General features: G+C 47.0%; 1 protein-coding gene across 4 annotated transcripts in view; it reads right to left on the reverse strand.

Annotated features, from left to right (window-relative positions):
- Positions 1–13,629, reverse strand: part of PTPN1 (protein tyrosine phosphatase non-receptor type 1) — a 76,750-nt gene that overhangs the window by 16,488 nt on the left and 46,633 nt on the right. For 3 of the 4 annotated variants that reach the window (XR_011996865.1, XM_026014604.2, XM_026014606.2), the window contains exons 3-6: positions 12,177–12,277; positions 9,082–9,180; positions 3,715–3,852; positions 220–429 (exon numbers count right to left, since the gene is read on the reverse strand). Coding sequence is in view for 3 of the 4 variants with exons in the window: in XM_026014604.2 (XP_025870389.1) it covers positions 220–429; positions 3,715–3,852; positions 9,082–9,180; positions 12,177–12,277 (548 nt within the window). In the remaining variant the exon portion in view is untranslated. The remainder of the gene's footprint in view (positions 1–219; positions 430–3,714; positions 3,853–9,081; positions 9,181–12,176; positions 12,278–13,629) is intronic. The other variant, XM_072735579.1, reaches the window with a different exon arrangement.

Genomic DNA, 13,629 nt, shown 5'->3' on the forward strand with positions numbered 1-13,629 from the left:
GAATGGGATGCTTTGGATCTTCCCAGATTCCAATTTCCAATTAGGATAATCCCTCTGAACAAAGCTACTTGGAGTATAGCTACTTGCACAGGAGGAAAACTGTTAAAAATTGAAGATCAATGCTAGTTTACTGCAGAGACAATGACAGAGCAGCTGGGAAGCCACGGGGGGCTGAGACAGTCTTCTTTCTCTTCCCAGGGCCTGCAGGGGCCTCCTTACCAGCAAGAGGCAGGTGTCAGCCAGACAGAAGGTCCCAGACCTGCCGATGCCAGCGCTGCAGTGCACCACGATAGGGCCATGCTCCGTGCTGAGCGATCCCGACTCACGAACTTTAAAAAGAAAGTTCAGGAACGAAGCTGGTGATTCGGGGACTCCAAAGTCAGGCCACGTGGTATAGTGGAAATGTAAGATCTCTCGAGTTTCTTGAGACTTGAAAAAGAAAACACAAAAACAAAAAAACCCCACTCATGATGATTCTGAGAGACCTGCCTGTACAAAAATCACTACGTCCGAGTAAGTGCAGAGTGTGCCCACCCCCACCCCCCATCTACTTCTAAGAACAGCTTTTACTTCTCAGATTTCCTCCTGTCTGCTCACCCAGTCAAGAAAAAACAAACACTGGGGTGCCTGCCACTGGACCCAAAAGCTCCTCCTGCATCGACTTCCTTTCTTTTAGCATGGAACGTTCTCGCCCACATCCCTCCTCCAGTGCCCTATCATCTCTGCTGTCTTCACAGGTACAAGTGATTTCTCTCCACCCCACAAGTCACAATGACGCTATGAGGCCGCCCACAGCAATCCTGTCCTAAAAGCACCGTGAGGCTTCCCATGAAAGAGTAAAAACGTAACTGCATGTGTGTGGCACCAGCTCTTGATAACTCAGGGCTTTACAAGAGTATCTGGAAGTCTCAGAGGACTGTCATTGTAGAGAAAAAAGTAACTCAGTCTCCAAAGACTGAAGGCTGCCATGTGTGGCTCAACACCCAGCTGGCTGACGAGGAGGGTGTCAACAACACTGCGTTCTTGCACTGGACACATCAGGTCACCCAATTCTCGTACTGACCCTTCGAAGCATATATTCCCATTATTCCCCTTTTCTCAACTAGGAGACTGAGGCTTGGGGGCCAGTCCTCCATTAAGTGAGGAAGCAGGAGTTTAAACCTAAGTTTACTTGACTTCAGGGCCCATGTTCAGAGCCCGCAGTAGGAACTTCTGAAACGAGGGCTCTGGCTCTTGTCCCCAAGTGTTTTTCCTGCCCGCCTGGTCTGCTCCAGTGGAACAGAAAGCCTTCTTTGGCCTCTGGTGCCATTTCTAGCTCTATTCCTTCCTCTGAACCTATGAAGAGTCCATTCCCAGGGTGGACACCTGGTCTCCAGCAGCAATGATCAAAATGTAGTTCTCACTGGGAGGAGAGCACTGAAGATTTTCCTACGCTAAGAGCACACAGTAAATGGGAGCCAGTCTTACTACAGAGTAAGCAAGCCCTCCAGCCAGTGAGTGACGGTGTGCGCAGGAAGAAGGCGTGCAGACAGGAATCACGCCGCCTCAAGCATCTGCCTGCTGCGTGCTGCCAAGAGCCATGTCAGTCCCTATGTCACCTAGGAGCAAAATGCTTTGGGCCAGAGGTCTGCTTACTGACAATGTCTCCCTTTACTTAGCAAGATGTCCACAATGTGTCTACCACGTGCCAGCCACCGTGCCTGGCATGATAAGGTAAAGACGCTGCTCCTGCCCTTCCAGAGCTTCCAGCTTTAGTTGTAACAACCTCCCCAGGCCCAGTGTGATGATAACTTGTGAAAGAGACAAAGATAAACACCAACGAACTAACCTCAGCAAAGAATACAAGTATACAACCCTGCACCAGCTCTGACACATGGGTATCCTTCTGCAGATGACAAACATGGCATTGGGATCATTTACAGAGCCACACAAAGCAATGCCATTTTTTTCCTCCTTAGAAAATGGTCTCCTCGTATGGCTCAAAATAAGAGATGCCCTTTCTATTTTTTAAGGAAAGAAACACACTTAAAAATAGATTTTAAAAACGGATTAAGAAGAAAACATACCAAATGCAAGTTCCTTCTTTGAATCATTAAAAAGGTGTGGGTTGTCTCCTGTTGACACCCTCCCTCACACCTGCCCATCTCTTTCTTGAGGAATCTGCTCTAGACCTGTGCCTTAACAGATACACGTCCGGGAAAAGAACTTTTAAGAACAAAGTCTGTTAGAGCAAACAGCCTCCAACATCAAAACCTCCACCCTGCTGCATGTGCTCCGCCATGCAAATAGCACAAACTCCTCTTGCTCCGTCTGAATTCCATTTCCCTCAACAAGCAGGAGAAATTTTCTCAAGAGCTTACCAGAAGTCACTCTTAACGTCAGGCTTGCAAATTTTAAAAAGCATGAAAAAGAACGTCTACTACATAATCCTCCAGGCACATTCCAACACGCTGCCAACAGTATTCCTGAAAATCCTCTCTCAAACCCCTCCATAAATCACAGCCTCAGAGCCCTGTGTGTGTGGCTGCAGCAGGCTCGTAGCTGCAGAGCACTTGCATGGAGGAGACATGCGCTCAGGAACTGCACCGCCGCATTCCGCAGAAGCCACGCGACTTACTTCCCTCTGCTGCATGTTAACCTGTGCTATGTTCTAGATCTTACTTTAGTTAGTAATTCAACAGGAGTCATGTGGGCTGGCAAGTAGTCAGCTGAAAACTAACATGTGAACAGAACTCTCAGGGGCAGGCCCCCTGCAAGCTCCCACCCGAGTCAGTACTGCTCCCGCCTTCCCTTCAGCTTGCGGGTGGGTACTGCTCCCTGGGTAACCCCGTTACTTCAACCCCACAGAACCTGCTAATCCTTCCCATAGATTACCTTCTGAAGCCTCACAAAACCCCCATCTGAAAGAAGAGGAAACTGAGACACGGTGAGACATGATGCCCCTCGCCCAAAGTCTGACAGTTTGATATGGTAGAGCCAGGAATCCATCCCAGGGAGTGGGCCAGAAGGTAGTGGCTGACTGCCATGCCCAAGGACGTCCCCAGGAGCTGCCGTGAGCTCCCACCTGCTGCTGCCAGTACTAGCACAGGGTCCTCAAGTGATGGCTGCTGGTGAATTATTTAGAATCTCCATGGGCAGGGCGTTCTGCTTTTTAGCACTGTGTCTTGACCTGTTCCAAGACCATCTTCCAAGGAGAGCCAGCAGCTGGTGTTGTAAGTTCTTCCCATGACAAATAAGCCCAAGACCTCACTTAGGAAACATACAATGATTATATGATCTTGGGAGTCAGCCCTAGAAGGGCCCTTCTTCTCTTGCTTCAAGCTAAAAAGACTCTGGACAACAAAAGAGGCAGTGGCTGCTAAGTAACTTGCAACTACCACTTCAGTCTCACTGCAGCTGCAAAGATAGGAACAGAGAAGTTTTAGGTGAGACACTCCTTTTTCCCAAGAAACTGTGATGAACCAGTGTTACAGTTTAGGGAGAGAGCTCTGTAGACAAGGAGGGACCTAAGGACCCCCAGGACTCACCACCCCCACACCTAGCTCCCCTGGTCACCTGGTATGTAAGCAGGTAGGCTCTGCTTAGCATAGTGCTAAGATCACATCTTGCTCAGAGTGTACAAACTCAGGAAAGCTGGCATTAGGTAGTATCGCCAAGTGAAAAAATACCTCAACCAGTGGCCACTGGAAGTGCGGAAGTACATGCCATACTCACTGCAAGGTTCTCCAATTCCAGCTGCCGTACTGTGTAATACGACTTAATATCTTCAGAGATCAAGGTTAATTTCAAATTTGTGTCTTCAAAGATCATTTCTTTTTCTTCTTTTTGTGGCCAGTACTGTGCACATTTTAACTAGAAGAGAAAATGATAAATTACTGTAAGCAATGGACTGTTTTCCTATGAAGGGAGGTATGGAGTACCTTTCATGAGCTTTAGGATAACCCTAAGGAAAACCGGGGGTTTTCTGACCTTGGAGGTCACTGCCAGTGTAACCTACCTGCCCCCTGGGGAGATGGGGGGAAGGCGGTGAAGACCCACAGCTGGTTGGGCAGAGAGGGCTCAGACCTCCAAACACAGCCACCCCCTGGTTCTCCCCATATAGGGAGGTGCTTCAGGGGCCTGGCCCTTCCAGACCATCAATGAGGTGAAGCCAGACTGTATAAAAGCTTTAGTCTCTCACAGATGACTTTGGTAGCCATTTCAAAGATTACCAAGAACCAGATCAGTGCTGTTGGCACAACGCAGATCCCCTACCCTGGGGACAATAACCCAGTCTAGAGGAGACTGGAGCACTGTGAACAGGTGGTCAAGCCCCAAGTTAGACTCCCTCTCCCTGCTCATGCAGGTGAGCTCCATCAAATAAATAAATAAATGGATAGATAGATAGAAGTCTTAAAAAAAAAAAAAAAAAAAAAAAAGGCCTCTGACAGAGGCGTGCTGGGAGGGATGACTAGGATTCAGTGACTGCCCAGAAGCCAGTCTCAGGGGAACAGCAGGGGAGAGCGTCAAGGGAGGACCAGACTGCAGTGACTCTGGTGCAGGTCCAGGAATCCACGTTGTCACCTGGGCAATGAAGAGCCAGGAGGCTCCTGAGCAGAGTGGAGACCAAATCAGGAAGGCCTACCAGTCTTGCTCTAAGGAAGCTGTATGCTGCCCAAACAACAACAGAAAAAGAAGAAACAAACCAAGAAACACCAGATTGTGATGCCAACAGAGCATCAAAACATCAGAAGACCAACAGGACTTTCTAAAGAGCCTGGACCAGGCCTGTTTGAAACACTTAGCCAGTTTCACCCATGTCACTTCCCTAACACTGATGAAGAGCTGCCAAAGATGAACCCCTGGACAATCCTGCCCCTCAGGACTAGAAAGCATCAGTGACATGGCAAGGTCCCCTGCTTGGCCAAAGGGGGTGGGGCAGCTGAAAGGAGGACTTGAGCAGACATATCAAAGATGCACTTCTTCCCACACTTCCAGTAATTAGACCCATGCAATTCCTGAAGACCCCAGAGGCAGAGAGACTGTGTGACAGGCTCGATGACACATGTGCTGCAGCGTGCACCCAATGCCACGAGCACAGAAGCATAAATGCAGAATGGCCAGGCACTTCCAAGGAAAAGGCCAATGCTTTTGGGTCTCACGAGCAGGGAAGAAGAGGCTCTTGTATCTCATCTCCACACAGCAAACACTTTTAAAACTCAATATAAAGCCTAATGAATCTGTGATCTGGGTAAAGACCAAGACTTGGGAATTCCACTACTGCACAATTCTGGGGCACAGTGTCAATCAAGCATCATTTATTTTTTTTAAAGAGCTCTCAGGCATTTACAGTAACATGCCATGCTCTGCTTGCTGTCATTTCCTGTAGAAATTTTTGTTTTAACACAAAATAAAACAAAACAAAAAAACAAGCATGAGAGCACTACTTCCTGCTCTTCTATTAAACTGATACTGAAAGAGATTTATTTTATTAGAAAGCAGTCCTTCATGAAGATTCAAATTGTGCCACATCCTCGGTCGGCACCAAATGGCAGCGCCCTTACCACATTGAAGCTGGATGTAAGACAGGCCTTGGGGCCTTCCAAAACAGCTAGGCAGTCTTTAGAAAAATCCATGAACATCACCTGGGGTGACCCCATGATGGATGATTTGGCTTTCCCAAGGAACAACAAACCAGAGAGCTAACCAAGCAGCAAACGGATGAAGCCTGAAGTTCCCACAACACAAATCCAGAGTCTCATTGTGCACCATAGCAGTGAAATCAAACAGCACCTTTAGCCGGGGTTTTGGGAGAGAGAGGGAAAGGTGACGTTCCTGGTTAAACTTCGCCTTATTTACTTCCCCTCCCTAAACAACAACTGCTGCCCTTATACATAGACCCACTCTTCATGGACACGTCTCAACTCAATCTTTGAATCAAACCCACAAGAACTTGGGCAGCTTGGATGAGCCCTGTCTAACACACATAATCATTTTCTACACCACTGTTTTCCAGGAAGCACAAGGTCTCAAAAGGTAACAGGCAGGTCTGCGAAAACTAAGGGGCACATCCTACACTAATCAGAGAAGGAATGAAATCAGAAAACAAATATGCATTGCATGGCAACGCTCCGGGAGCAGGTTCTTACTGCGGGCTGTATGCAGAATTACATCAGCTGAACAAATAAGACACTTCAACTTCTTAGAATTGTCCCCAGTCAGCTGTATTGGGGGAAGATAATGTTAGTGCCGAACTGAAATTGTTGATCCCAAGAAACTTTAAGAATCTCAAACCATGGGGATCCCTGGGTGGCTCAGTGGTTTAGCTCCTGCCTTTCGGCCCAGGGTGGGATCCTGGAGTCCAGGGATCAAGTCCCACGTGGGGCTCCCTGCATAGAGCCTGCTTCTCCCTCTGCCTGTGTCTCTGCCTCTCTCTCTCTCTCTCTCTGTGTCCCTCATGAATAAATAAAATCTTTAAAAATAAAAAGAATCTCAAAACACGCCAGTGTGCATGCCTGAATGACCCTGAGCAGAAAGAATAGTTACACAGGAAAACAGAGATCATGTGTCATGTGATCACAGTAAATAAACTACATGAAAACCAACAAGCCAGGTTTCCTTTTTTTGTTTTTAATGGCCAAGGGGAGAAGTTGTCACAGTGGACAGATGGTCCATTCACAGTCAGCTTTGAATGGCACGTGACCAAGTGCAGGCCTACTGGTCAGCATGCATCTACAGTGCCAGGTTAGCGGCCCCCTGGTCGGGGCCAATGGCACAGAGGTTTCCCTAAATCTTTAGTAACAAACGAATAAAAAGGAAAATCTACCGTATCCGATGATTTCTGAATAAATAACTCAATTTAAAATTCCCAAGCCCAGGGCAGCCCCGGTGGCTTCGGTCCAGGGCATGAACCTGGAGACCCGGGATCAAGTTCCATGTCGGGCTCCCTGCATGGAGCCTGCTTCTCCCTCTGCCTGTGTCTCTGCCTCTCTCTCTGTGTGTGTCTCTCATGAATAAATAAATAAAATCTTTAAAAATAAAATAAAATTCCCAAGCCCTCAACACCATCTAGAATGGCGCTTCTCAACAGGGGGAATTTTGCATCCCAGGGGACCCTGGACAATGTCAGGAGAATTTCTGATTGCTACACGTGGGGTGAGGGTGCCTGTGGCATCTCACGGGTGGAGACCAGGGGCATTGCTACTGGCCTCCAATGCAGAGGAAAGTCCCCGTGAGCAGCACTGAGGCCTGGATGCTATTTGGAGCTGAATACTGGCTGAGGTCCCCGGGTCTCACTTTCCTTTGTGGGGTGTATGTGCTGTGGGAACCTCAAGTTTGTTTCTTTTATTCAAAATTGCTGACAAGAGTGGTGATGGGTGGGAGCTGGCTTTGCCTTTGTAACTTCACATTTTACTAATCAAGCCACTGAAGCAGAAAACATTAAAAAAACCACTTTCGCTGAAAAAAAATTTCTCAGAAACATCATTCCATTTTTTGAACACTCAGGTAAGCTCTTCGGCTGTTATTATCATGCAAACAAATGCTTCAAGAAAAGGCGGTGGCAAAAAGCAAGATTTCAAACTCATGCTGGCGTAAGAGGACAGGACAGTTATAGTTAACTCTGCTGTAACTAAGACTGTCGCTTCACTTCCAGTGGCGGGAGGGGAGGAGCTTTGTGGTGAGTGCTTCCCGTTTCACCACTGACGTTTCCTTTGATGTGTTATTTCTCTGCACTTGTATTTTTACCCTGTAGGGCCATGACTGTGCTTTCTTTGAAGGGGCGGCTTCTCCAGAGCGTTCTCTGGGCGAGCCAGGTCCTGAGGCAGCCAGGCGCAGCCGTGAGAGCAGCGGCCCAGCTGGGCCGGAGCGCACAGTGCCAGCCCTGCTAGGCCTGCGCACACGCGGTTCTGCATATCTGGCCGCTCACTCCTGTTGGTGTCCACAATCTTCAGCCTACCTTCTCCCAGGACCTCCTCCTCTGAGGCTGGAGGGCCCCAAGTGTGCTGGTTATGGTGGGAGAGGAGGGTAAGAGCCAGGGTCGCAGGGGTGTGGTGTCTACTCACTATGTTGATACCACGCTGTGCCCTGGACACCACATTGCCTTCCACAGGAGACAGGCCTCTAACAGGCAGTCTACAGAGTGAGACTGGGAGAGCACGAGCTGTGGCCAATCTGAGGGAAGCACCTGGAGATACCTGCGAGGGGGTGGGGCTGGGCACAGACTCAGACTGTTAGGCCAGAGAACCTGGCAAGAATCTAAGAACGGAAGTGTGTTCTGCCTGGAGTTTGGGAATGGAGGTGCAAGGCTGGGGTCCAGGTTAACTAGGTCCATGGCCACATTATGCACATCCCAGGAGGCAACGGGGGCCGCACAAGGGTTTTCAGCTGGGAAGAGGTGTGGTTTCAGCCGGTTTTGAAAGACCGTTCTGGACACCGGGTGTAGGACACATTGCGATCAAGTGGAGAGGCCACGGTGGGGACTAAGGGACAGATGCACGCGCGCAGGGTGCTGCCCAAACCGTCACACACCTCCAGTCCACATGCTATCCCAGGAGAGGTTTTAAGAGTCACAGACAACTCGGAAGAAAAGCTAACACAAATCCTGCAGTAAACGCACAAGTACACAAGGTCCATATTAGAGAGGTGGCCAGGGGTCAGGTGGCCGGGTGTCTGACAGGCCAATTCTGAGCCCGGCTGCTCCCGCAGCTCACTCAATGGAGTCTACTTGTACCAGCTAGGAAAGCAGCGATGAAAAAGAAGGAAGAGAAGCTTGCGTTTCTCAAGGAAGCTCTGCTCACACGGCTCCAGAGAGGAGCAGCAGCAGCACTCCTGGGTGGAGTAAAGCAGAACACGCACAGGCACTCTGGCAAGAGACCAACTGACGGGGGAAGGAGTCAAGGGCAATTGGGCTTTTCCCTCTCTTTTTAAATCATTTACTCTCTTGACTCGTTAATAAACATGTATTTATACTGCTTCTGTAAATTTTTCTAATAAAAAACACATCGCATTAGGAGAAATACAAAGGCAGCATAAAGAAAGAAACTCTCACAGACAGGTACACATAGGACAGTGAGGTAAGCAGTAGATGAATCCATGACTTACCGATCCTTTCTCCATCACTCTGTTGAGCATGACAACGCCCCTGCTTTTCTGTTCCCACACCATCTCCCAAAAGTGACCACATGTGTTAGGCAAAGGGCCCTGCAAATACACAATCCACAAAGTGTATACCATTTTACACACTGACACGCTCCAATGCGAGCACACCACTGGCGGTTTAGCAGACAACAGCGCCCCGAGGCAGAGTGGTGGCTGGGGTTGGGACAGGGACCGCCCTCCCTGCCTAGTGGTCAATAACCGCAATTCTATTTTCTGCCACGCAGTGAAAGGTTATTTCTGCTTCTCAGGGCTGCTTCGGGGCTGACCAGCAGAGGAGAGAAAAGGCTGAGTCTGCTTTCTGGTTTGAGTTGACTGGTGGAGGGGCTCCACTGAGGTCCTTCGTGAGGCTGAGGCTGGGTGGAATATGGAGTGAACCAGTGGGTATAGGCCAGAGGCAGTATGGGAAAGCGATCATTAGCGACACTTCTGATGGCTCGAGTCTAGGCTTTAATCACTTATCATCTGTGTGACCTTGGACAAGTGACTCCACATCTCCATGCCTCAGTTTCTCCACCCATCACACTCAGCTAATCAATCCTTATTTACAGGGTTGTGAAAGTTTATATGTTCATACATATAAAGGCCTTACCACAGCACCTGGAACACAGTCAACAACCAGTAAAATGTTAACTGCTATCACTACTAATTATTACTATTACTAATGATGGACCTGATAATGGCCTGCCTTTATCCTTAGAACAAGGAACGTAAGAGATTTAGACACAAATGATCACTCAGTGGTCCAAGGGGGTCCAGTGTGGGACTGGGACACAGTGGGGTGTTTGCCAACCTGGGAATGGGCACAGATGTTTGCTGGATACAAGAGTACAAATGCCTCCAGTTTGTGGCAAATGTTAGCACTGTCTGGAAGGGACATCACTTCTTACCTCCATGACAGAGCCTGTCACCTATGCCAGCACCACACCTAGAATGGCTTCCAGTCTCATCTGTTCTCATCCAAATTCTCCTGATTCTCTGCATCCTTTCCCTTCAAGTCCCACCTACACCTTCCTTACCTGACCACATGAGCCCTCAGTGCCACTCACTCTCTTGAACTCAGCTGCCTCTGGCTGCCTAAACAGGACACATATGTGCTCCAGAGGGAGCCTCCGACACCAACAGTCAGATGCATAACCCTTTCCGGTCAATTAATAGAAAAATGGCTCCTAGAAGACAGGAGTCCTGGGGCCTCCGGGCAGGCCACCATACTTTTCATCCTGCAGTCTGGGCACAAGGACCAGGTCTCACAGCTGTGGCTCTCACCCATTACCAGCCTGTCATTGTCCCTACTTTCCATCACCCTAGTTCTGGATGGGGTTCAGAGATTAAAAATCATGTAAGACCTGAAAGGAGACACACCAGACTTAGCCAACACTTCATTGTGGAGGTGACAGAGGGCACCTTTGACATTATTCTCTACACTTCCATACCACTGCCTTTAAAAAAAGGGGGGGGGGGGGGACTATAAACTGGTGCTATTTGCACAATGAACAATATTGTAAATTTACAAAATGGGCAGGGTTTCCTTGGTTTTGTGGCTCGGAAAATGTGTACCTCCAACTGTCTAGAGGTACAGCTCTGGGGTCAGGCTACTTCCAATTCCTTTTATAAATCCCAGGGCAAAGGGTGACCATGCAGGCAGAGAGATTTATCCATGTTACCAACCTGACAAAAAAAGAGACCATCAGATGTGCCAAGTAATTGCTAGGGTATGGGGGTGGGGAAGAGGGTGGTAGAACAGTTTCCATGGTGATATCTTAGTGCTCCATTTGACTTTATACCCCTATCTATCTTTGCGCTGGACTTCCTAACTCCACACCAAAGCTGAATGGCTAAAATCAGGAAGTAAGAAACCTGACTTCTTCTAAAAAGAGAAGTTGCCAAGAAGCCACCTTTCCCTCAACCTCTTCTTGCCAGCCTGCCACTACCAGGATTTCCCTCCTTCTCACTCTACCACAACCACCCTGGAGATGCTGGGAAGATCACAGGCTGAGGCCTGGTAAAAGGCCTGCCTCTGACACATAGATCAAGAACTTCCTCAATGGCCCCAGGACTGAACACAGCATAGCTGATGTCCCATACACTGGGAGGCACTTGGGCTGATATTTCTCATGGACAGAGCAGAAACAGGACAGGACAAGACGGGGCAGGAAAGAAGAGCCATGGGCAGTATGCCCTGATCTGGCACCCTGCTCCAAGGCAGCCTTTGCTCATGCACTTTTCTAGCTTTGCTGTCATTTTAATCCCCCAGTATTAAACAGATGTACAATGTTCAAAATCACCTTATACCCTAAAGCCATACAGAACACTGATAAATGGATATGGAATGAGAAGGCAAAAGCTATGACTAAAAAGTTAGAGTGACTTACAGGTAACAGACTAAGACTTGAGAAAATGAATTAAAAAGGAACTTCTCTACCCTCTTTCCCAGATACCCATGGTCTTGGGGTCATATGCCAGTAAGTGTTTCTACAAGAAGGTTAAATATTAAATCACTCTTATGATTTTTTTTTCCATAAGGATGCCAAAAGCCAGTGGGAATTTTAAATGATTTTCCATGCTTGTCCAAATAATCTAAGGATGCTTTTTTTCTGAGCCAAAGAATGAGGACCAAGCTGAAGAATTCTGAGCGGACACCCGGACAAAGATTACGGGTCTACCGCTAACCCTCTTTGATTTCTGTGAGCAGCACTCGATACTCTGAAGTTGAGTTAGGAAACCAACACAGGAACGGGCCCTTCTCTTGCCACAGGTCTGCTGCCTCTGTCAATGGACCACAGGCAATTCTGGCATTTCATGCTGTTTTCTGTAAGCCCAGCAGCAGTATACTTCCCAGAAAAGATGCATGTTACAACCAAACTGAATCTCTAAAGGAAGATTTTTCCTTCCTCGTTGTTCTTTTGGATTGTGGAAAACCTGACCTTCTAAAAGATGTAGCAGGTTTTATTTGAAGTATAGATGACAGCACTCTAAAATTCTTAAGTTGACATCAAGTAAGGGCAAAAAGCCACTAAAAAAATTTTGGACAATTCATTTACCTGGGTAAGAATGTAACTCCTTTGGGCTTCTTCCATCTTTATCAAACTGGCGTTGATGTAGTCATTATCTTCTTGATGTAGTTTAATCCGACTATGGTCAACTGAAAGGCAAGTCAGAACTCGGAGGTTAGTCCTGGATGACCAAAGTGTCCACACAGGCAGTGCACCCCATGGGGAAAGCAAAAAAGGTGAGTCGGTGGCATTAAGGGCGTTTACACGTTTAATTGAGATTAGTCATCAATATAAGGATGACTTAGTATTTTCAGAAAAGTTTCTGGAAGTGTTTGAAACTTTTGCTAAATAGCAACAGAGACAAATTACACTAAAACATGGGTTATTTCCTAACTGGATAAGATGTTTTTAGGTCCCACACTTATCACTGCCCCATAACTCAGGAGGCTGTGAGGAGGGGTTGTCAAGGGATCTGTTTTCAGATGCCTAGTATATACTTTCATATGGTAAAAAAATACAGTGGCTTCAATCTTTAAAAGGGGGAAAAATACACCAAAAATTTCACTCAGTCCTTAAAGCTCTAGTTGGTACAACGAACCACCATAGGTAGGATTTATGATCATCTCTCCATCTAACCTATGTCTAATGATTTGATGCTGAAATGACCTAAGTAGATAGTGGTGTGGAAAGGGATACCTCGAATTCCTTTATGTCAGTTTTTTGGTTTCTTTTTAAGTTTTGAGTGTAAAACACTTAAATGATTCTAATCTATGAATTAAATTCAACTAGAATTGAATTATAATATTTCGAATTCAGAAACTGTCATGATCAAAGACATTTAAAAGATACTTAACTAGAAAAAATTAACTCTGAATCCAAAATACTGGAAGTATACTAAACGTAACTTTCAGAAGTTTTTAAAATTTAACTCTCGTTTGGGAGGTCTGCACCAGGTTACTGAAAATGCATAGCCACTTTTTTTTTTTTCCTTTCACCATGACTTGGTCACAAAAGCAGTGGTTCCCTGGAGGCCACTTTCCTTACTCTGCTCATGTAGCAAACAAGAACAGGTGGGTATTTTTATTTCTGGTACAATGCAAGGAAGGATGGAACCCAGGTGACCATTCATAAATACTATCTTCTCTTCTCGAGCCCAATGGGAAAGAAGTTAAGGGGGACACATGGTTTGGGGCCTTTTGTTCTAAAGGATTCCAAGGAAATGTTTTTAAAAATTCGTCACCATTTGGAATAATGTTTCTCATCTCAGAGGATTAATACGAATTCAAATACTTGGGTAATATTTAAGTAGTAGATATTAAAGAACTCAAAAAAGATGATGAGACCATATAACCCGTTGATGGGTTACATGAATGGGTTCAAACAGCACCTGAACAGGGTTCAAGATGGGTGACCTTGGACAAGCAATTCTGAGCCCTGGGCTTCTCATTTGCCAAATGGAAGACAGACAACAAAATCACTTTCTACCTTCAATCATTCTCCC

The sequence above is a fragment of the Vulpes vulpes genome, chromosome 14 (genome assembly GCF_048418805.1).
Source record: "Vulpes vulpes isolate BD-2025 chromosome 14, VulVul3, whole genome shotgun sequence".
Taxonomy (NCBI): domain Eukaryota; kingdom Metazoa; phylum Chordata; class Mammalia; order Carnivora; family Canidae; genus Vulpes; species Vulpes vulpes.